Raw genomic sequence first — 24,096 nt, 5'->3', positions numbered from 1 at the left:
TCATGCGTCTCTTACCGCAGGTATGAGCGTCTCTCCTATGAGCATACCGAAGATATCAGTGAAGGTAACGGGCTGCCCTAAGGCCTTTTTAGCCCACAAGGCCTGGATGTAGTTGGTGATGTGTTGGGGCAGCAACAGCTTCAGCGGGTTACTGCTGACTCTATTCATCAGCTCTGGGTTTATATCCTTCGGGCCCTTATTTGGAAACTCTGGGTGGGAGTAGATAGTGGACATGTACCTACAGTGATCAAGAGAAATAAAAAAAATCAGCAAATATATGCTAAAATAAATATGCCTGTGCTTGTATTAAAAATGTTTTACTGGAGGTATTGCATTGATAAGGAAGTTCAATCCATTAAGTCACTCCACAAATATGAGGATGGAGACTAAAGCAAACCAGATTTGCTTGCTTGATGACAGCTTCGTACCAGCGGAGGAAGGAAAGAGAGTTATAGGGAGGCGTGTGGCGCAGTGGATAGAGCCTTGGTGTTGGGATCAGGGGGTCACAGGTTCAAACCCCACTGCAGTCAGCATGTCGTTGTGTCCCTGAGCAAGATACTTCACCCCAAATTGCTCCTGTGGGGATTGCCCTCAGTATTGAGTATGTGCGTCGCTTTGGATAAAAGCGTCTAACAAGTAGCATGTAATGTAATGTAATGTAATGTAATGGAAGGGAGGAAGCAACATCAAAAGAGAGAAAGAAAATTAGCAATATGAAAGAATAAGATGACAAGAGAGAAAGTGCCTCTAGAAAAAAAGGGTTCATGTTGTAAGAAAGAGAAATAAAACCAAATAAAAGGAGATGACGAGAAATGAAAACTGACCATGTGGATCCGGAAAGGCCGGCAACATATGTGGCACAATCCAGGACCCCAGACTCAAACAGGGCTTTCATCACACCTGAGAAGCCAATCATGGCACGGAAACCGCCTCCTGAGCCCGCTATGGCTATAACGGGAACCTGCAACACACACACACACACACACACACACACACACAGTCATAATAAGAAGACAAAGGCATGCCTAATCACATAATTACATACTTAACTGTTTATAGTATGAGTCTTGTATTGATCCTCATTCTTTCAGGTTGACTAACTTCCCTCCTGTGGCTCTATACAGTGAGGCTGCAAGTTGCGTCATGCCTTTGCAACATTTGCTCTTCAGATTTTCAACAATTTCATAATTTTTATTTTGCAATGTTGCTTCCTTGTCTGCACTCTGTTTTTATCTTGCGGTCAGTTTTTACTATTCTGACAGACATACGAGGTTCGTCCTGGATAGGAAGTGGAGTGATGGTGTAGCATAGTGAAAGGCAGAAGCTGGTTATCTCATTCCTCTGGATCTTCCGGCACATTCTGAGGACATGTGCAGGCCTGGCTGGAGATTACAGCCAGCCCCAAGGGCGTCAAGCCAAATCCACATCAGCACGAAAATGAAACTTAGCCTAAGTCAGTGCAGGGGCACACAACTTAGGGGTTTGTAAGGTATACTTTTGGTTTGAGACACACTTTGTGAAAAGTGCATAACAAATAACAAGTGCATTTGAATGTAGTAAGTCTCATTATATTAGAACAAAGGCCTCAAAGGTTTGCATGTTTTCCTTTTTGTCTTCTTCAATAGGCTTAATCCTATAGATCATGAAGTACAAGAATGTACAAATGTACAAGAACGAGGGATGCCAAAGTAAGCACACATAGCTATAACACAGTCTGCTACTTCCTGTGAAATGGGACTATAAAAAAGGCATAAAGCAGGTATTTGGCATCGAGGGTCTGATCCTTCCTCACATGAAAACATGTTGATAGAAACTTTCCTCGCTGTTGTGAATGTAGATTCAGAGTGTATGTTCAAGTGGATGCTAGGGTGGAGGTGAGGCTTTTCAAATGATCTACTCACAGAGGCAGGAGCACAGTCACAGCATAGATTTCAAGTAAGTGTTGTGACAGCAAGCTAGCAGTGACAACTTACACTGAACAAAAATATAAACGCAACACTTTTGTTTTTGCTCCCATTTGTCATGAGATGAACTCAAAGATCTAAAACATTTTCTATATACACAAAATAACCATTTCTCTCAAATATTGTTCACAAATCTGAAAAAATCTGTGATAGTGAGCACTTCTCCTTTGCCGAGATAATCCATCCCACCTCACAAGTGTGGCATATCAAGATGCTGATTAGACAGCATGATTATTGCACAGGTGTGCCTTAGGCTGGTCACAATAAAAGGCCACTCTGAAACGTGCAGTTTTGCTTTTTGGGTCTGGGGGGGTCCGAAAACCAGTCAGTATCTGGTGTGAGGGGTAGGGTTAGGGTTAGGGTAATGTTGTGAATCGAGTGGCCTGTGTTTGTCGTCCATAACATACGCCTGCCCATACCATAACCCACCACCACCATGGGCCACTCAATTCACAACATTACCCTAACCCTAACCCTACCCCTCACACCAGATACTGACTGGTTTTCGGACCCCCCCAGACCCCCCCAATAAAGCAAAAATGCACGTTTCAGAGTGGCCTTTTATTGTGGCCAGCCTGTGCAATAATCATGCTGTCTAATCAGCATCTTGATATGCCACACCTGTGAGGTGGGATGGATTATCTCGGCAAAGGAGAAGTGCTCACTATCACAGATTTTTTCAGATTTGTGAACAATATTTGAGAGAAATGGTTATTTTGTGTATATAGAAAATGTTTTAGATCTTTGAGTTCATCTCATGAAAAATGGGAGCAAAACCAAAAGTGTTGCGTTTATATTTTTGTTCAGTGTATTATGTGAAGCAGCTAATGAGCATACGATTTACCTTCACTATGCTAATGCAAACTGCCGTCTCTGAACTGGAGGTTCCTGCTTCCTTTGCCAGAGTTGTGTCGAGGACTGTTAACCTGTCAATATGAGTCGGCTTTTGCAAATTAGACAATGATTGGCCTATTTAAATGTGCGTGTACCTAAACTAGTTTGCCCCTGGGTCCGTTTGTATCAGTAACTCAAGTTAAATAAAGCAAAATGTTTGCTTAAACTTATCAAAGTGATTTAATCATAAGAAATTAAGTAAAAGTGCAAACGGATCTTGAAATTGGCCTCTTAATAAATTAAGCTGTCAACTCACAGGTTTATGAAAAGACTAAACAAATGTTTTCAAACAGTAGCCATGCAATAAACTTGAAGTTTTGTGGCTCAGTTCCCACCTCCTCTGGAGAGCTAGGGAGGAATCGAGGCTTCTCCATGTCCAGCAGCTTCTTGATGCCCAGCATCACCCTCTCTCTGCGGGTCTGTCTGAACTGCTTCTCCTTGTCACACAGGGCATGGCTGAACCGCAGATCCAGTTTAGTACTGCAGCAACAAAGGAAAAACAAGGTTAAATTAAATCTGATAATGGGAAGACAAACAATAACTCATATTTACATCTTCTGCTGACAGTAGGATATGACTCTCAGTGTACGTAACATTACTAATGATGTTGACATCGATCTTTAGGCCAGATAAGATCTTTCTCTGGGTATGAAACACTATCACAGACAAAATTCCTCAGCCTCTCTCACTGCTCACCTCCTCATAATTATAAACACTTTCAAACCTGTTTGGTATTTCCAAATCCTCCCACAAACCCCTATGCAGTGATGCAACAGGAATTATGATGCATTTTAATGCTATATCATTTTAGACAAGTTTCCTCTTATTGAGTCATTATGCTTGAAGTTCTAATTTTAGTTTCTGCATTGCTCCGGGTGATTTATTTGGTATTCTTCATCCAGTGATGGATTTTAACACACACACACTCATAAAACTAGTATTACCATTTAACAAAAGGGCCTCAAGGTTGATGACAGAGCAAACTCTGATAAACAAGTTTTGCTATAAAATAAAATACATAATTTTAGGCATTACCTACCAGATCTCCAGCAACATCTCTAAGTATACTTTGGTTGCCTGTCAAAACAATAAAATATGTGGTTATTGTTCAGTGAAAGAGCAGCTGGTAGTAGTTTTCAATTCCATCTTCATATATGTAATACCTTCAGAAAATATGTGATCTCAGCATGAGTACATAATGATGAACTTAAAAAGTCTGTTGGGAATAAATATCTTACTTTGCCAATGAGGAACGACTCCATCTTTTTCTGGCCTACTTTGAGCTTGGTGATGTCATAGGTCGCGGTCCCAAGTGTCTCATCCATCACATAATTGGCATCCATTAATGTTAACTGATTGGGATAAACATCATCAGACAAATTGTTAAATACATTTCCATACTGCATATACTGGCTTTGTTTAAGTGCAGTTTAGTCTTTTAGAAAAGGTACATATACTATATATCAATCCACTACATCCCAAAATGTCATCCTGTACTGGTACAGACTGCCTAGAAAAATAAATAACTGTTTTACCTCCAGGACGTTGTTCTGGTTTGGGTCTAATATGAACTGAAAGGTCTCGTTCCATTTTGGGTTGATGTTGTTGTCAATATGCTTGGTCTTTTTCCTGCTCTCCGGGGCTGTTGGGATGAACAGCTCCACATATGGATCTGGGGTGTCCACTGCAACACACGTATTATACATATCATTTGTTAATCTCAAATTATTTCAGGGAACCTTTTTATCCACTTCAAAACAATTCCATTGTAAATAACAAAAACATATATTAGAAGATAATATATGCATGCAACATGTTCTGGATAATTTGCTGCAAAACAATTTTGTAATGTGTGAATGACAATTATAAGTGAAAAAAATGCATTAAGACTCACACAGGTCACCCAGTGCTCCCTTTGTGACGCTCTCTGCTCGAACCACCGTCACTGTGAATTTGTGAGAAAACTGCTGCTCCACCTGCCATACAACATTCATTCATTTCAGCTCATTATCTTGTTGGAAAGTCATTCCAACCATGATGCAAAACAATATGCACCTAATACATTCATCATGTGTCAGTCAGTGACACATTTTGTTGGCTGTTTCCCACGTGAAATACTCTGGTTCAGGGTTTACTTTGCATCACATTTCATTTCTCCTTGTGATTTGACAGCAACATGTTGAATTTGTTTGGCAACACTGGTAGTAAATGTAATTATAGCAACACTATTCTAAAGGTGTGCTCTCTGTAACTGTACCCGGTAGGTAACAAGCCTTTACAATAATACTTTATATGCCCAATTGCAAATCCCTTGTTTGCCATTGTCCATGTATGTATAGTGGAAAAGGTTACCTTAAAGTCTGTGCTATTCTTTCTTGTTGAAAAATACGAGACATATCAGTGAAAATCAAGGCGTCATTTGAAGGTCATACTGTACATCCCTAAACATTTCCTTGATCCTTAAATAGCCATCACTGAACCAACAAGTTGGATTAAGAAGAAGTTGTTTTACCTTTCTTTTGCATTGTTTTTTTTGTTTCAGCCTTCTGCACCTATGAGCCCTTTCTCAAGAAAACTTAACATCTGTTAATATTCAGTGTAGTTTTAAATGTGACTATTCAAGAAGCCTGTTGCACATCCAAGTTATGCTAATATAAAATGTGGTTTCAATAACTATTAACAAGTCTTTGAAACAAAAAGTGATGTTAGATATAAAACTGTTATGGCTGTGAATGCAGCTCTATCCCAGACTATCCCATGCTAATATTTGCTGCTAAACACAACCCGTATACCCCTCGAGATAATGAAAAGGCCTTGCTGTTGAGTTTTTGCTTCAGAGAAAAAGATTGAAGCTCACTCTAAACTCATTTTACTGTATAATCCAAATCCTGCTAAGGAATGATTTGCGCAGAGATTCAAACAAGTGGAATCTGTTTTTGTCTCAACCTGGCTCAGTTTTGCTTTGCATGACAATACTCACAATTATATTGGAAGCCATTGTGTGTTGTCAGGTAAGTAATCTTCAGGAAAGCCTTTGTCAAGATGGGAACTCAGGAGAACATCTCAGTCAAGAAACTGAAGCATTTGGAAACTGGAAAAAAGCAAATTTAGAAGTAAAGCTTTAACAAACATTTACAAGCATTGTGTTCCCTCTTCTCACCATAACACAATAAAGCATTTTCTGTAACTTCTTAAAATAAGGAAAACCCCTTCTTACAGCCAACGCTGAAGGGTGAAGCCTTTAGCATCTCGACAAGGGCGGAGGGAAGTGTGCTGTGCCACAAACACATGATAAGATGACTGGAGCAATAGCTAACATTAAAGTACGCGTGAGCGTAAGTACAGCACATGCACGTTTAGAGAGAGAGGGAGAGAGAAATATGGAAGTAAAAGGAAATGTTAATGTGACTGATATGACTTATCAGTCACACTATCTAACAAAGATAGAGTGTAAATAACTATAGGTTACTTACGTAACCCCAGTTCTAAGTCATGAAGTGAGATGTCTCACTATGGGATGCGCCTCAACGCGTATGCAAACAGAGGCATCAATCTCATTACACCAATCCTGATTGGCTGGTGATCTTGACGTCTACGTCAGGGAATCCACCCACCCTTTAAGTAGCTTGCGCTACGACGCAGCGTCATTCAAAATAAGCACCTCTTCTCGCTTCGCCTTAGCAAGAAGGGCCGTCTGGTGAGACATCTCACTTCATGTTACTCTTAGCACTGGGGTTACGTAAGTAACCTATAGTTCTCATTCATAAACACTCCGTTCGATGTCTCACTATGGATATTGAAACTCCCGTATTGCGCGACATGCTTATCTCGAAAATCACCAAAACAACCAGAACTTAACAGGTAGAACCCTGTCTCAACACGGGGCCCAGCACTGCGCGGGCCACACTTGGAGCAGAGACATCTAGCCTGTAAAAACGGACAAAAGTGAGCGGCAAGGACCAGCTCGCTGCTTCACAAATGTATTGGATGGAAACACCCTTAAACAAAGCCCAGGATGTAGCCAGTCCACAAGTAGAATGAGCATGCAGGCCCGTTGGTGCCTGCAAACCCTGACTCGTATAAGCCAGAGCAATCGCTTCCACAATCCAGTGGGAGAGCCGTTGCCTGGCAACGGGCTTGCCCTTCTGAGGGTTAGCCCAGGATATAAAGATTTGGTCATTACAACGAAACTCTTTTGACCTGTCCATATAGATGTGTAAAGCACGAACTGGACACAGCAAATTTGGCCGCGTTCCTCAGAGGAACACAGCGGCGGCGGAAATGCCACAATGTCAATGGTGGTACATGAGCCAACCACCTTAGGTATAAAGGCAGGGTTGGGCTTCAGCAACACTCTCGTTTGCCCCGGGGCAAACTGAGTGCATAAAGGATGTACAGAGAGCGCATGAATGTCACTGACTCGCTTGGCAGATGCCAGAGCCAGTAACAGCACTGTCTTCAGTGACAGGAGTTTCATGTCAGCTTCTTCCAGGGGTTCAAATGGAGGTCGAGTGAGCCCATCTAAAACCACTGCCAAGTCCCATAAGGGCACCAGTGACCTGGAAACAGGGAGGAGCGTGCGAGCCCCTTTCATAAAACGGCAGACTAAAATATGTTGGCTAGCCGTCTTTCCCTCAAAGCCCACATGGCATGCAGCAATAGCAGCCAGGTACACTTTGATCGTAGAGAAAGCTCTGTGTTTATCAATCAGGTCCTGTAGAAATGATAGAATCACCCCGACAGGACATTGAAAAGAGATGTGTCCTTTTTGAAGGCACCACTCCTCAAACACCCTCCACTTACAGTCATAGAGAGACCTGGTAGAGGAAGCTCTTGCACTCTGAATAGTGTTTATCACCTTCTGAGGGAGTCCCACTGTATTCAGGTTATACCACTCACGGGCCAGGCCCATAGTGCCAAGCGCTCTGGGTGTGGGTGAAAGATCGTCCCCCCGCCTGAGACAGTATGTCCCTGCGTAGTGGGAGCTGCCACGGCTGCCCGCACAGCAGCTGATATATCTCCGCCAGCCAGTACATTGCAGGCCAGTGCGGAGCTATCAGGATAAGTGTGTGGCGTTGTTCTCTCACTCTGGCCCAGAGTTGGGGGTATCAGAGCCAGGGGTGGGAACGCGTACAGAAGGACCGGAGGCCAAACGTGCGCGAAGCCGCGTCCACGCTTAACGGTGCGTTTAAATCGCGCATTGAAAAGAACAGCTGACATTGAGCATTTTCTTTTGATGCGAACAGATCTACCGCGGCTCGGCCGTACCGCACCCACAGCTGACTCCCAATTATTGGATGTAGAGTCCAGTCTGTATATAGTGGTGTACCTCTGGACAGCAGATCCGCCCCGAGGTTCATCACTCCTGGTACGTGCGTCGCTCTCAGAGAGAGGAGACGTCCGCAGCTCCATAAGATCAGTTTGCGTGCCATCATGTGTAACTGGAGAGAACGCAAACCCCCTTGGCGGTTTATATACGATATTGTGGTCGTGTTGTCTGTCCTCACGAGGACATGATGTCCTCTGAGAAAAGGCAGAAAGCGTTTCAGGGTGAGGAACACCGTTAAAAGCTCCAGATAATTTATGTCTGACCGTTGGAGGTCTCTGCTCCAGAGACCCCTCACAGGTCGACCTTCGTATATACCCCCCCAGCCCGTCAGACATGCGTTTGTGGTGACCACCTTCCGCGATAGGACAGCACCCATAGGCACGACCCGTACTAGAAAAGTCGGGTATAGCCAGTGGCGCAGTGATATTACGCGCGGGGAAGAGTACAGTCTGGGCTGCGGACAACATGCTCTTTTCTGTGTTTATTACAAAACCCAGGTCGAGCAGGTGTTTTACGAGGACATTCGTCTGCGTAATAGCCTCTTGCTCCGACTGTGCGAGAAGGAGCCAATCGTCCAGATAAGTTGCCAGGCGAATACCCTGTTGTCTTAACGGGGCTATCGCGGCTTCCGTACACCGTACAAACACTTGCGGGCTGAGAGACAGACCGAAGGGAAGTACTCTGTACTCGTAACAGACACCCTGAAAGGCGAACCTCAGATATTTCCTGTGTGGGTAATATACTGGGATGTGGAAATACGCATCTTTCAGGTCGACTAATGTGAACCAGTCGTTTTGGCGCACGAGACGCAACAGAGATGTGTGAGTGAGCATTCTGAATTTGTATCTTTTGAGATATTTGTTCAGAGCTCTCAAATCTAGCATAGGCCGAATTCCGTTCCCTCCCCGTTTGGGAACGAGGAAATACTTGGAATAAAAGCCGCTCTAACTCTGTTCGGCGGGTATTATCAATTATAGCCTTCTTTTCTAGTAGAGAGAACATCTCTTGCTCCAGAATATGGGCCGACTCTCCCCGGGCCTGTGAATACAGAATGCCCGAGAAGTGAGGTGGGGTGACAGCGAATTGGAGCCTGTAGCCCTGTGTTACTGTCTTGAAAACCCAATCTGTGAGCATCCTCCACTTTTCGCTTCTCAAAGCGAGCGGAGATGTCACAGCTCTGTCGTCTGCCGTCAGTGTCTTTATTTGTTGTGTTATGGGACCCTCTAGTGCAGGGGTCTCCAACACGTCGATCGCGAGCTACCGGTAGCTCGCGGGCAGCTTTTCAGTAGCTCCCCGCTCGATTATCGATTATAGCGTAGTAACGTTGCTTCTTGATTTTTCGGCCGCGGCCGGACAATAACGTTTTTTTATTTTAGAATTGTTTCTGTCACACGAATATAAAATTGGTCGGTGACGCAGAGATCAAGGAACAGACGTGACAGCGGCACAGCGACACCACACACGGAGCAGTCTGCTTTCTCCAGCAGCACCAGTCAGAACCAACGGCAGAATGACCCGCTCTGAATCAGGCCGCGTCGCTGCGGCTCAGAGACACACAGGGAGGGATTTGTGTTTTTGAAAAACACTCGTTATCGTAATGTCAGGTTTTTGGTGGATTTAATTAAGTCGTGGATTGCAGAGTATGAATGTCCTCTTGCTATTTTCAGTTGATAAATACGCGTGTAAAATGTGTGAAGGCAGGAGGAAAGCTTCCGCGATCACCGTCTCCTCTCCGTTCCTCCAAGCCCCGCCCCCTCCTGAAAATAATGAGTGACAGGCTGACAGTGACCCGATAGAAACTTTATTATTCACTTAATCACTGAGATATAATGAAGCTAACTTAGTCTCATGCATTCATGGGATTAATGTAACAGTAAGACAGAGAATGTAAGTGTGCACCCACATGCACTATTTTTGTTTTTATAATGCTGTTGTAAATACTCCTTGTCTGCTGTGTTCAGACTCAAGTCATGTGTGTTATGCCTCATTCAGGACATTAAGTGTCCTTTTTTTAACAGAAGACCGTTGCTGGAAGCTGCAGCTAGACTGCAGAAGCATTCTTTTTTTGTTTTTGAGGATGGAAAAATGTCACACACAGATATAGGGAGGCTAGACCTACAATTGATTAATTATGGTTTATAATTTCATGTCAACACGAAGAAGAAGAAAATATGGCTGCACTGTTCAGTGTCAATCCTGTGGAGATGGAGGTTATAAATCTCCAAAATCATGTTCATCTTAAGTCTCAGCAAAACTCACAACATTTCTGGAGCCTTGTAGACCCAGAAAACTCTAAGAACATTCACCAAGCAGCACTGAACACGTCTGCTTTATGTGGCTCTGTGTACAGACCTTTGTGAAGCAGCTTTTTCTGGCATGAATGAAATCTAACTACAGAACAAGACCGACTGATGAACATGTAAATGACTCTATTGGTGAACCTAAGTGGGTCCAGCAGACACCTGTATGGTGGACTCCATGCAGCGCCAGTCATCTGATGCTTGCCATAAGATGCTTGCAAGGTGGTGATTAAGGCGATGAATTTACTATGTGGGCCATAATAAGAAGTGAAAACATTGTAATTTGCTCTTGGACATGTATGTGAATCTTCAGTGAAGTACTTACTATGTTGTCCATATTAATATGTGAGAAATTGTCATTTTCTTGGACCTTGATGTGAAGTTAAGATTTTAGATAAGCTTTAGGTATTGATTTCACACAAAAGTAGCTTAATTCAACTGATGAGTGCTATGTGAATAAATGTAAGCGATGCGATGCAAGTAGCTCTTGGCCACTTTCATTTTTTCAAAGTAGCTCTCAGATGGAGAAAGGTTGGAGACCCCTGCTCTAGTGTCTGAACAAGGTGGTACCCCAGGTTGACAACCCCGGCCGACACTGCGCATGCGCGTGGCGGTGGTGCCTTCACAATCCCGTCTATTGTCCGCCTTTTGAGAGAGGCCGTAGCCGCTCTCAAAAGAGGGGCAGACGACAGACTGTTTATTGTTTTTATTGTTTTTCTTTTCATTTGTATTGACTGCGCCCTTGGCTTCAAGCCTGGAAACGACAGTGGAAAATGATTTATTAGGAAACAACAATGATGACATGTGTTTGTGTGACTTAAACAGGCAGCGGAACTTGCTGTCTTTGATGTTAAGTCCATTTCCCTGATGGCGCGAACTTGAGGATGACGTTCTGGCATCACTCGAGGCGGCGGGAAGATGGGGGCATGGTGGCACCCCAAAAACACATGAGCATCTAACACTGGAACGTGCTCTGGAGCTGGGGAACAGGGAACTTCCAGCTCCTTCATTGAGGAGAGGAGAGGAGGCTGTCAGGCCGCCCGCTCCTACTTCCTCGCCTGGTGGCTGAAAACCTGGGTCGGCTGCGCCTGAGCAGCTGCTGCCGGAACCGGAGATTTTCCTGGCCAGCTCCCCCTCGCCTCGTGCCTGGGCTGGGGACCCGGGACGGGCTGTGGTCTCTGCTGCTTCGGTATCTTGAAGCGGGCAGGACGTGAGGCAGCTTGAGTGAAGGCCTGCCGCGGGACCATTGAAGGTGGCGGCTGGACCCTTCGGGGGAGACAGAGCTGGAGAGCCTCGTCTCCCTTCCTTTTTGATTCGCATCTCAGCTGCATCGAAGCTAGAGCGGAGCCAAATATGCCCTCGGGAACAATAGGCATGTCCAGAACATCCTCTTTTTCCCGGTCTGGAAGGTTCGTCACCTGGCTCTCTCCTGTGCCACCATAATTCCCAGTGCTTTGCCCGTGGCTTGGACTGCACAGCGCTGCACACAGAGGCAAATGTCCGTGATCGCTGCGATCTCGTCCCACATGACAGGCTCAGGTTTGCTCGACAAGTCTTCGCAGAGCTCCGCCTGGTAGGCGGTCAGCAGCGAGGAGACGTTGAGTGCCCTGGTGGACAAAGCTGCGGCTTTATAGGCCCGTTCGGTCATCGCTGACTGGAACCGGTCTGCCTTTGCCGGTAGCATGGGGTTCCTGCTCGGTGTCGAAGCCAGCCTCGGTTGGAGGTGGGCTGCCACCAGCGGTTCCATGGGCGGCATGCGGAGCAGGCCGAGCCTCTCCATACCGTCACAGTCCAGGGAGGAGGCACCCTGGATTGGGGCCTTGCTGCTAAAAGGGCGGTCTCTCCACGAGACCGACACCTCGTCCAGCATCTCCGGAAAGACTGGAAGGAGCTGCCTCTTCGTCCTCGCCGCTTGGGGCAAGTTCTTCCCCTCGTAGCGAGATCTGGAGGTCTCCTTGGCCACTTCAGGCCATGGGATGTCCAGCCTGGACGCAGCGCGTTGACACACGGCCCGCAAGTCCATACTTAGGACGGGCGAAGCTGGTGTGCTTTCGCCCGGGAGAGCGGACATCGCTCCCGGCTTTGCAGCCTGAGCCGATGAAACGAAGATGTCATCCTCATCCGAGTCGGACAGGAGGAACTCAGAGGTATCCTCTTCGTCCTCCATATAGTCCAACTCCAAGACATCCTCCGCGGGTGGAACCATGGTGAGGTCCAATTGGGAGCCCCAGCTTGACACAGCGCGGGGCTCCGCTCTCGCGGCTCTTGCCGCCACCGGGTCCCAGCCTGACACAGTGTGGGGCTCCGGTGCAGCGGCTGCCACTGTTGTTGAGCCCCATCCTGACACAGCGCGGGGCTCAATCTCTGCGGCGGACGCCACCATGTTTTGATTGCCGGCCGGCGAATCAGCGGACATGAGGGGGTACCGTCCCGACAAGCTAGCTTGGCATGCTAACCGTCGGCGGAGGCTCTTAATGGTGAAGCGGGTACAATGCCCGCACGAGCCGGGGTTATCAATAGCCTCCCGGGCGTGTTCCAACCCGAGGCAGGACGAGCAGACCTGGTGTGAGTCTGTGCCTGAGATCTTAAACCCGCAGCCGCATAGCCGAGCCTCCGAGTCCCTGACTCCTCTGGAGAGAAGGGTCCATCTTCGTTCGCCGGGGTGTCAGCGTGGAGTGGACACGCTAGTAACAGGTACGTTACTGAGAAAAAAATCTAACCTTGCCGTTAGTCCGAAAGGAAAAAAGCGACGGTGTAGATTTTATTCTTTAAAGAATATTAACTGGTGTGTTAATACCTTTTTTATCTCTGTCTCCTCTGGTGTGAGAGAGAAAATAGAACGTCCTCGTTACCGTGGTGTCGGTGTGGAGGGAAGAACAAGCTAGCAACAGGTATGTTACTAGCTTGAAGAAAAAAATCAAACCTTACCGTTATTTTGACAGAAAGAAACGGCGAGGCAGATTACAATATTAACTGGTGTGTTAATATTGTTCAGTCTTCTTGCAAAGCAAAAAAGTAACCGGCAAGCGCCCGTTGACCGAATGTTAGTTTTGGGTTCAGTCTGTGGACCGTTAAGCTAGCCCGGTTACTGATAATTTGAGATGTGCTCTGAAGCGAGAAGAGGTGTTTGAATGACGCTGCGTCGTAGCGCAAGCTACTTAAAGGGTGGGTGGATTCCCTGACGTTGACGTCAAGATCACCAGCCCCGTTGAGGCGCATCCCATAGTGAGACATCGAACGGAGTGTTATGAATGAGAACATGAATTACTTTTAATAATTACTACACAATATAATGCATGGTCAGGTGCATCTGCAGAAGAGGTGGTGAGATGATATTTTTAGGAACATTAAAGCTTTATTTGCACAACATTATGAACACATAAACAGTATGTTGATACATTTGCATACAGGGTTAGTGTGTGTGTGTGTGTGTGTGTGTGTGTGTTGTGTGTGTGTGTGTGTGTGTGTGTGTGTGTGTGGTGTGTGTGTGTGTGTGTTGTGTGTGTGTGTGGTGTGTGTGTGTGGTGTGTGTGGTGTGTGTGTGTGTGTGTGTGTGTGGTGTGTGTGTGTGTGTGTGTGTGTGTGTGTGTGGTGTGTGTGTGTGTGTGTGTGTGTGTGTGTGTGTGCTGTGATAGCATATCAAGGTCAGTCAGCCTTTTCTCCGCTGTTTAACAAAGCATGCCATAACTAGGTGACTGAGAGCAGTAGAGAGGCTGTGTGTTCACAGCATTGGTCACGTAGTGGGCATCTGTGGTCCAACTTTGGCTAGTGACAGTTCACTCTGCCCTTGTTCTGCAGCATACAATGAGTGCATGCAGGCTGTTGAGTCCTGTGTGTGTGCCAACATATCACACTGGATAACAGGACTACATTTTCATAATGGTGATGCAAAAACCCAAAGAGACCGACAGCAACCAGCCGTGATGCAAAACAGCTGCAGTGCATTAGAGGTTTCTAAAGGCATACAGTAAATCTCCTTCTTTGCACATGTTGTAGGCTACTACATGAGAAATACATGTGAAGGTTGGAGGATTAAAAAACAAAATAAAAAAAACCACACTGAGGGGAATCTTTGTGCATTTACCAAGGAAATATTACAGAGGAAGTCATTACTGTATATTCATTATCAGAATTGTATGCTTCGTAAGATTTATTAGGCCACCATAAACAGGTTTCCCCTGTTTCTTATTAGCCAGGTGAGAAGTTGCTACAATGCAAAGTTAGATAATAAGATCATATAAATTCATCAGAATCTGACGTATTTAGCGAGTAAAATAGGCTTTTGCCAATTGAATTAATGCAGTATATATGTTCTGTATGTTTTGGCAGTACTGAGTTTTTTGTTTCCTTGTCCTGAGTTGCGTAAAGTAAACTGCTCACGGAGACGATGGTTAAACCCCCAGCAGCAGTTGCTGCCACTGACACTCCCTGCTCCCCCAACAGTTATAAACCTTTACACTGTGAAATAATTGAAATTGGAAACGTACCTTAATCGTGGAGAAAAGCCTTCAAAATGCTGTCCGATAGTATCCTTCCTCCACAGGGGAAAGAGGAGGTGCCTCACCAGATGAACAGTACGCACACCCGGCTGTCAAGAGGCTGGAGCAGACTGCACGTTCAAGACAATTTTAATAAACACTAATCAAACGTAATCCACAAACAAAAAAACTCTCTGTTTCAAATGTTAGTTTCAGACGAAGACTCCATGAAAACTATTCATGGGAGTCAGCTTTTGACTCATCGACTGCTCACCAAATGCGTAGTGTCCACAAGAGGGCGCGTAAGAGATTTACGTTGATAAAACATTTTTTTTAAAGTGTGAATCGGATGACGCTAAACTTTTAGCATTTTAGTTAAATATGTATTTTTGGGGTCTGTCTGGTGGTCATTTTTATTATCATAGCATGTTTAACAAATAACACAATCATTAAAAAAAATGCTTTCAAGAGGCGCTGTTAACGATACATATAATATTATTTATGTATAATATATATATATATATATATATATATATATATATATATATCTGATGGCATCAAGGAAGAAACTTGTTTTTTGGAAACGGAAAATCAACAGTAATTATTATATATATGATATATATATATATATATATATATATATATATCATATATATAATAATTACTGTTGATAGAGACCCGTGGATCTGCTGGTTTCAAACAGCCTCTAGTTACATTTAATAATGTGAATTTAATTGTCTCATCTTTCAGAGAGAACATATTCGCGTGTAATTTGAAATAAATAAAATACTACACATACATTATCTTTATCTTCCAAGTGATCCATGATTAGGACACATTTATTTTATGATATTAAATAATATAATCATTCTGAATAAAAGTAGCCCTCTTGAAAGCTATGTAGTCTATATATAATTAAGACTGAACTGCTTTGCAAATGAATGCTGGAACTTTTCAGTCTCTTTTGTTAAAAATTATTTTCAATATTAGTGTTGTAATAAATTAAAAAGGGATCCTTTGCCGGTCAAATATCAGTACAATTTAGCTTGATTCCATTAAAGACTAAATTCGTGAGACATTAAGATTGTGAAAGAATGAAAATTCCTCACGTTAAAATATGTGATGTATTATAAGCCCGGTAAACTATCATTCCCAAAATGACGTCACCGTAGGAAGGACTATATAAGAGGCATGGTCGGTGTGCAGGTTTACACATTCAAAGTCTGCCTCAGCGCGACACCGCTGAGCAGGAGAAGAGTGAAAAAGAAAGAAGAACGAGAACGAGAACCAGAATCTACAAAGACTTTGGAGCATGAACACATTTACTTTAGCAGTTTTCTTCTTGGCGCTGGGTGTTCTTGTCTGCGCAGGGGGTGAGTAAACAGAACATCTGATTTTAGAATTTAAACAGATGCTGGAATTGTTTTACTTCGCGTTTTAATTTCATCATTCGGCTGAAATGTTATATACATGTTTCAATTTGTTGTGTGTATTGGTCTATCAGAAGTCATACATATATATTCAATATGTTGAAATGGATTGAATATGAACATTATAGCCTCTATTAAAAGTTGTCAGAAGTGTATTGTATTATCACACACATATTATGAGATTTTTTATTCATATTTGTAAAACAAAAAATTATGCCATGAAGTGATCCAAATGAATAACTGTCCAACATTGTCTGTCCCAGGTAACCCATGTTGCTCAGAGCCATGCCAGAACAAGGGTGTTTGCACTGCACAAGGAGCAGATAATTACGAATGTGATTGCACACGAACAGGATATCAAGGACACAACTGCACAACACGTGAGTGTGACGGGCACAAGTGAGGTGATTGTAATGGTTGTGGTCTTTTATTCAATGACTAACGTTCCCTCTTGGCTTTACAGCTGAATTCCTCACCTGGATCAAAGTATCCCTGAAGCCGTCGCCCAACACTGTTCACTACCTTCTCACCCACTTTAAGGGCTTCTGGAACATCATCAACAACATCTCATTTCTCAGGAATGGCATCATGAAATATGTGCTGACATGTAAGCGTCTCTAGCTGAGAGGCAAAATAATTAAATAGATTGACACATCCAATAATTTGTTCACCTGCTCTTGAAGAATAAGTTATAGCATTTGTACTAATAATGAAATGGTTTTTTTCTCCCTCTAGCTCGATCCCACTTGATTGATAGTCCTCCAACTTTCAATGCTGATTATGGATACAAGAGCTGGGAAGCGTATTCCAACCTTTCTTATTATACACGCTCCCTCCCCCCTGTGCCGGAGGATTGCCCAACTCCTATGGGAGTAGTAGGTGAGAACACTCTCTCTGCCTCTGGAGAACCAGTTATTTCAGATTCTTAAATAATTTGCATGGATGCATTACATCACAAGCACAGCAAACCTGGATCCCTTCAGCTGGATTGGCAGAATGGACATTTGCCTAAGGGACACAGTAAAACCTGCACCAGCTAGTCAAAGCTGAAGAACAAACCGATTTATTAAGACTATTAACTTCAGTGATAGAGTAAATCACTACATTTGAATTATGTTCTTCTGTTATATCCAAACTGCCTTGATTCTGTATTGCAATGCTGCATGCTAACTGTGATTTGCTTTACTCCTTCCCCAGGTAAAAAGGAGCTACCTGATGCAAAGCTATTGGCTGAGAAGCTTCTGATGAGAAGACAGTTTATCCCGGACCCGCAGGGCACCAGCCTGATGTTTGCATTCTTCGCACAGCATTTCACACACCAGTTCTTCAAATCTGATATGAAGAAAGGACCTGCTTTTACCCTTGCTAAAGGTCACGGGGTAAGCATTTTAGATTTCACGCCTAGTCAGATTCTAATTGGGAAAAGGTAGACGAATATATTTGTGAATTAATGCTGTTTATGCTTTCAGGTGGACCTCAGCCACATTTATGGAGACACCCTGGAGAGGCAACATAAGCTCAGACTTTTCAAGGATGGCAAGCTTAAACATCAGGTATGAGAAGAGTCCGATGGACAGTCCTTTAAACAATGCTTCTGATCACACAAGTTTCTTACAGTTGCTTTCTCTCTTGCGTAACTCTTCAGATCATGGATGGAGAGGTGTACCCCCCAACAGTAAAGGAAGTGGGAGCTGAAATGCACTACCCCCCTCATGTTCCCGAGTCGCACCGCTTTGCTGTGGGCCACGAGGCTTTCGGCCTGGTCCCCGGTCTGATGATGTACGCCACCATCTGGCTGCGGGAACACAACCGGGTGTGTGATGTGTTGAAGGAAGTCCACCCTGACTGGAACGACGAGAGGCTCTTCCAAACCACCCGGCTCATTCTGATTGGTGAGTTAATGCACAATCATTTTGAAAACATTTGCAGTAATTTTGCTGGGAAAATGAAGGTCAAAACATAATAAGAAAGTTATCTGGTGCAAATGTTATGGTATTTGCATAGATACTGTGGGAATTAGAAAAGGAGGAAGTTGTACCTTTTTTTAAAAAAATTTAAATTTGGTTAATCACTAACCAGCAACCCCTTTGTAAACAGTGGAACATTTGAGCTCTACTGTGAGAAACAGGACATGTTTAGTTTTTCATTGCAGGACTATTCATCAACATCCAAACATAGTGACAAGAAATACACTACTTAAACCAAAGCACCTATTAAAACATTTTTGTTTAAATAAAGACAGTCTTTCATTAAAAAATAAAGATGCAAGTATTTTGATTCCCAGGTTTAACTGCTCCTAATTAAATGAAAGTTTATTCTTAGTTATATGTGCACTTAGTTATATGTGCAACTTTGCACGGTTTCTAAAAAGCAGTGGTGGTAGTTTAAACATCTTTTATATCTGCATTATATGTAATATTTTGCCCTGTAGGAGAGACCATCAAGATTGTGATCGAGGACTACGTGCAGCACCTGAGCGGCTATAACTTCAAGCTCAAGTTTGACCCCGAGCTGCTGTTCAGCCAGCAATTCCAATACCAGAACCGCATTGCATCTGAGTTTAACACCCTGTACCACTGGCACCCCCTGATGCCTGACACCTTCCAAATTGAGGAGAAAGACTACAGCTATAAACAGTTTGTCTTCAACACCTCCGTAGTGACCGAGCACGGCATCGGAAACCTTGTGGAGTCATTCACCAATCAGATTGCTGGACGGGTAAGAGCTTTTGAGCAGCATTTCGATTCAGATTGTAACATCACTGCTGCTTTAATGCAGAGTTACTGACTTTCCCTTCATGTTTTTAGGTTGCTGGCGGCCGAAATGTTCCAGGACCTATTATGTATGTGGCCATTAAATCCATTGAAAATAGCAGACAGATGCGCTACCAGTCTATGAACGCCTACAGGAAACGATTCTCCATGAAGCCCTACACCTCTTTTGAAGACATGACAGGTGAGACAAAGTCACAAATCCTAGTAGGCTATGTACTTATAAGTGGAAAGGATCACGTCATAGGATTAGTCGGGAGGTTATTATCAAAATAAAGTGTCAGAAATGTTGCCTCAGGCCAAATGATTGATGCATTATTAATAACATTGTAATGAAATAATTGCAGGAACAACTTGAACAACACACCCAGGCGCTAAATATCGTAAAAATATAAGCTAATATCTGAGGTTACTTATCATGAAAGAAATGGTATGGACTTTAGTCCTCAGCTACTTTGGAGGTTAGGAATTTATTTCCGTGACTTTAAGAACCAGATGTTCATTTCATTTTGAGATAGTATAAGCAGATTGTCATCACAGAGAGCAAGACATAAACAGACGAGAGAGGTCTCCTCATTGAGAGGAGAAAATGTTTGATGTACTGTATGAGAAGAGAAAGATATCGGCGTGTACATGCTTGTAAGACAGACAAGATGAAGACGGACATGAAGTCAAGAGAAATACTTTAATCTACAATTTGTTGGATTTGAATCAGTCAAAACTCATATTTAGACTAGCTTTGCTGCTGTTGGAGTGAGACTAGCCAGATTGAGCCATTGACTAAAACTATGCTGCTTTGTGTTACTCAGGAGAGAAAGAGATGGCAGCATTGCTCGAGGAGTTCTACGGCCACGTCGATGCTGTGGAGCTCTACCCGGGTCTGCTGGTGGAGAAACCCAGGGAGAACGCCATCTTTGGGGAGACCATGGTGGAGATGGGGGCCCCTTACTCACTAAAGGGCTTAATGGGAAACCCCATCTGCTCCCCGGAGTACTGGAAGCCGAGCACATTCGGAGGCAGCGTGGGCTTCGACATCATCAACACCGCCTCGTTGCAGAAGCTGGTCTGCGATAATGTCCGGGGCCCCTGTCCCGTCGCATCATTTCACGTGCCCAACGTCAAAGAAACGGGGTCCACGATAATTAACTCAAGCACCTCCCACTCACGCGGAAGTGATATCAACCCTACGGTCATCTTAAAAGAAAGGACTACTGAGCTCTAATGTTTTAATTTAGGCAAGGCAAGTTTATTTATATAGCACCTTTCAACACAAGGCAATTCAAAGTGCTTACAAAAATGAAAGACATTAAGAAAGTGACATTTTAAAACAGTCATTAAAAAGCAAAGATAATAAAATAAACATTAAAAGAAAATACATGAATAACAGTTACAGTGCAGTTTAAGATATTAATATATCAATTAAAAGCAGCGGCAAAAAGAAAAGTCTTCAGCCTGTATTTAAGAGTTGCAGCAGACCTGCATGTTTCTGGTAGTTTGTTCCAGATATTTGGAGCATAATAACTGAACGCTGCTTCTCCATGTTTAGTTCTGACTCTGGGGACAGAAAGTTGACCTTTCCCCGAAAACCTGAGTTTTGGATGGTTCATAATTTAGCAGGAGATTAAAAATGTATTTTGGGCCTAAACCATTTATGAGGTTAATGTTTTTTATGTATGTATTTATTTATTTATTTATTCTTGTATTTATTCTATTTATAATGTGAGATTTTCCATGCCTTTTTGAGACTAATGTATGGGTGGTTATGTTAATTTATTGAATGATTAATTGTATTATTATATAAGTTATTCTTACAGTAATGACCTCAGACACTGCAACTTGATACTTGAAAGTTTTCAAATACATAGCAATGTACTCTACACCTCTATTTTCTCTCCTGGATCAAATGCCTTATCTTTCATTAATGTTCATGCAAGTGAATGGCTGTCACACCACTCAACTGTTTTACAGACAGTCATAGAGTGTAATAGTGATGCACACAGTGAATTTAATTACTGATATTGAAGCTCTTGATCCAATGTTACATAATGTAGAGGGCATTCTTTTCTAGTATTAGTATATTTTTCTACTTTTTACTAAGCAGCACTGTTTTTTCAAAATGGATTGTTTATTTTAATTGAATAGGATTAACAAAGTGATGTACTGTATATGTTAGTTTTGTTTTTAGTGCCTATTGACTTGCAAGATGACACTAATAAATGCTTCCAGCAACTGAAGCCTGTTTTTAAGAAATTAACGGACAATGTTGTGGTTTTCATTTTCATATTGCTCTTATAAACTCTGATTGATGCTACTGAAGCAGACAAGTTGTTCATTTCCAAACAATCAAAGCAATGTATAAGTGTAAAGCACATAGCAGTAAAATATTATGAATTTTCTTTAAAGAAAAATGTTTGATAATTTCGGTATTGCAAAAGAAAGAAACAAATCCGAAATAGATTTTTTTTTTTTAAATACACATAATGGCAGAGTGTTATAGTATAGTGTGCATGTTGTGCTTCTGACAGTCAGTAACACACTGCTGTTAGGAACTCGCAGTTTGCTGAATCTTCAACAGCCTACAGATATTTTAACATAGGGGGTAAAAAAAGACTGATACATGAATAAGTTGCAAAATCTGCATTTGTATGGTCACAAAGCAGGTGAGCAAGAACATCTTTTGTCAAAAGAATATATAATATTTATTGTCAATTTATCCTAAGGCAGAAGAGAAAGTATAGAAGCTAAATGAACTGTAAGATGCATAGAGGCATCATCACTGTGTATATGTATGTATCTCGTTTTCAATGATCTTACCAACCCTTGGAACAATCTACTGCACGGCCTGTGTTGCTGAGTGAAGTGAATTTGGTAAATGTGTGAAGCTATTCGGATTAGCAATCTTCTAAGAAGTTATTATTGTAAGTTGCACGCTTATTGATAAGTTTAACTAGCACTAATTATCTATTTTTGCTTAATTAAACAATAAAATGGAAGATCAAATGACGTGCAGTGTCAAATCTAGTTCAGTGCAACTAATATAGGTAATTTTTTCTGTGAACCAGATTGTATTTCACATTGTAACTGAGGAGCTGTGACTTGGGTGTGTGAAAAACAATGTGTTGATAGTTGTAATGATCAGTACCCAGGAAGCACAGTGTCAATTGAGAAGTTGATTTTATGAACGAGTTGAGAGAGATGCAAGCAGCAATAGCACAGACCAAGCATTAAGCCCATCTGGAAGAGATATGTTTTGAGGTGAGGTGTGAGGTGTGAGTGGTTGTGTTTTTTTTTGTCCGGCACTGGCTCAGTCAGTAGGGGCTTCACTGGGAACCCTAGGGTCGTCGGATCAAGTCCACAAACAGACCTAAATATGGAGTTTGGACTGCTAATTGGAGAGGTCCCAGTTCACCTCCAGAGCCCTGCCAGACACCCCCCTGCCAGACACCCCCCTGCCCCCCACACTCCCCATTGCTCCCCGTGCGCTGTACAATAGCTGCCCACTATTGGTTGCGGTCAAATTGTCAGTCAGGAACCTTCCTAACGTAGTGAAATGACCCGGAAATACCTCAGTGGCAGCCATGATAAGAGCTGTTCGAATTCTCTAGATGATAGGAAAGGAGCTTTGAAACTTCCTTTATAACCTCCTTTAGCTTAGGAAACACTGGACCTTCCGTTACAAAAGGAAAGGAGAAAATGCTGCCCCACAATGCCTTGCGGCCGCAACATTTACTGTGACACAACATTTGGCTGTTCACGGAAACAACCGATTATGACCGAGAAATTATATCATGGAAGTTACGGTGCTTATTAAGCAGTTTAAAACTTATAATAATCAAAAAGCGAAATATAAACGTGTTTCACTGTTGTCCATGTTCATAAAGCATAAAACAACACCATAAGACTATCTCCAGCAGTACAGTAACGCACTCAAAGCAGCCCGGTCTTACTACTCACAACTCATTCAGTTTGGCTCCAGCAACCCCAAGCGTCTGTTCTCCACCATCAGCAAACTTCTCAAACCCTGTGACAACGCCACCTCATCCTTCACCACCGAACAGTGCAACTCCTTCCTCTCGTTTTTCCAAACCAAAATCAGAAACATTTACAGCAATCTGACACCCTCATCAGCACCCCCCACCTCCCCTCTTGGCTCCCCCCCTTCACCTCACAGCCCCTGTCCCACTTCTCCCCTGTGACCCCCATGCAACTGTCCGACTTCATGACTGGACACTTGACCCAATGCCCTCCAAATGTGTTAAAGAGAGCCTCCCTGCCATCTCCCAACTCATCGCCACCATCATTAACTCCTCCCTCAGATCTGGATCAGTTCCCCCCTCTCTCAAACTGGCTGCTGTCACACCCATTCTCAAAAGACCTGGACTCACACCTGACATCATGTCCAACTTCCGGCCCATCTCGAACCTCCCATTTCTGTCAAAAATACTTGAACGTGTCGTTGCCTCACAACTTAAAGCCCACCTCAGCTCCAATGATCTTTTTGAGCCATTTCAATCCGGTTTCCGATCAAAACACAGCACCGAAACAGCTCTTCTGAAAATCACAAACGACCTCCTACTCTCCTCTGACTCCGGCAACCTGAACATCCTCATCCTCCTCGACCTCACCGCAGCATTTAACACCATCAACCACGCCATCCTGCTGTCCCTCCTCGAATCATCACTCAACATCACCGACACTGCACTCTCCTGGCTGAAATCCTACCTCACCGACAGACATCAGTTTATCAACATCAACAACTGCACCTCCTCCACTGCTCCTCTGCCACAACCTTCAATTTCACTGCTATGCCGATGACATCCAACTGTATATCTCAACAAAAACCATCACCCCCACAACACACTCCACTCTCACCAACTGTCTCTCAGAAATAAAAGCATGGATGCAAACAAACTATCTCCAACTGAACAGT

At 43.3% G+C, this 24,096-nt stretch overlaps 2 protein-coding genes across 2 annotated transcripts in view; one reads left to right on the top strand and one right to left on the bottom strand.

Moving 5' to 3' along the window:
• The window catches only part of pla2g4ab (phospholipase A2, group IVAb (cytosolic, calcium-dependent)), a 35,799-nt gene extending 20,613 nt beyond the window's left edge, over window positions 1–15,186 (bottom strand). Inside the window, exons 1-9 of the mRNA XM_034080798.2 lie at window positions 14,975–15,186; window positions 5,839–5,949; window positions 4,753–4,834; window positions 4,394–4,542; window positions 4,097–4,210; window positions 3,898–3,935; window positions 3,194–3,338; window positions 825–961; window positions 16–238 (exon numbers count right to left, since the gene is read on the bottom strand). Of these exons, the coding sequence (XP_033936689.1) occupies window positions 16–238; window positions 825–961; window positions 3,194–3,338; window positions 3,898–3,935; window positions 4,097–4,210; window positions 4,394–4,542; window positions 4,753–4,834; window positions 5,839–5,856 (906 nt within the window). The 5' untranslated portion in view covers window positions 5,857–5,949; window positions 14,975–15,186. The remainder of the gene's footprint in view (window positions 1–15; window positions 239–824; window positions 962–3,193; window positions 3,339–3,897; window positions 3,936–4,096; window positions 4,211–4,393; window positions 4,543–4,752; window positions 4,835–5,838; window positions 5,950–14,974) is intronic.
• A 1,006-nt stretch (window positions 15,187–16,192) lies between these two features.
• On the top strand, window positions 16,193–21,418 carry ptgs2b (prostaglandin-endoperoxide synthase 2b). The gene is made up of 10 exons (XM_034080799.2): window positions 16,193–16,338; window positions 16,659–16,775; window positions 16,859–17,002; window positions 17,131–17,274; window positions 17,593–17,774; window positions 17,865–17,948; window positions 18,041–18,287; window positions 18,827–19,113; window positions 19,203–19,350; window positions 19,976–21,418. Exons 1-10 carry the CDS (start codon window positions 16,278–16,280, stop codon window positions 20,386–20,388), a joined length of 1,827 nt encoding a protein of 608 aa, XP_033936690.1. The 5' UTR covers window positions 16,193–16,277; the 3' UTR covers window positions 20,389–21,418.
• The last annotated feature ends 2,678 nt before the right edge of the window (window positions 21,419–24,096 follow it).

This window comes from Pseudochaenichthys georgianus, chromosome 4, assembly GCF_902827115.2.
Source record: "Pseudochaenichthys georgianus chromosome 4, fPseGeo1.2, whole genome shotgun sequence".
Classification (NCBI taxonomy): Eukaryota; Metazoa; Chordata; class Actinopteri; order Perciformes; family Channichthyidae; genus Pseudochaenichthys; species Pseudochaenichthys georgianus.
The sequence above is the reverse complement of the archived record's forward strand: the minus strand, read 5'-3'. Positions and strand labels throughout refer to the sequence as shown.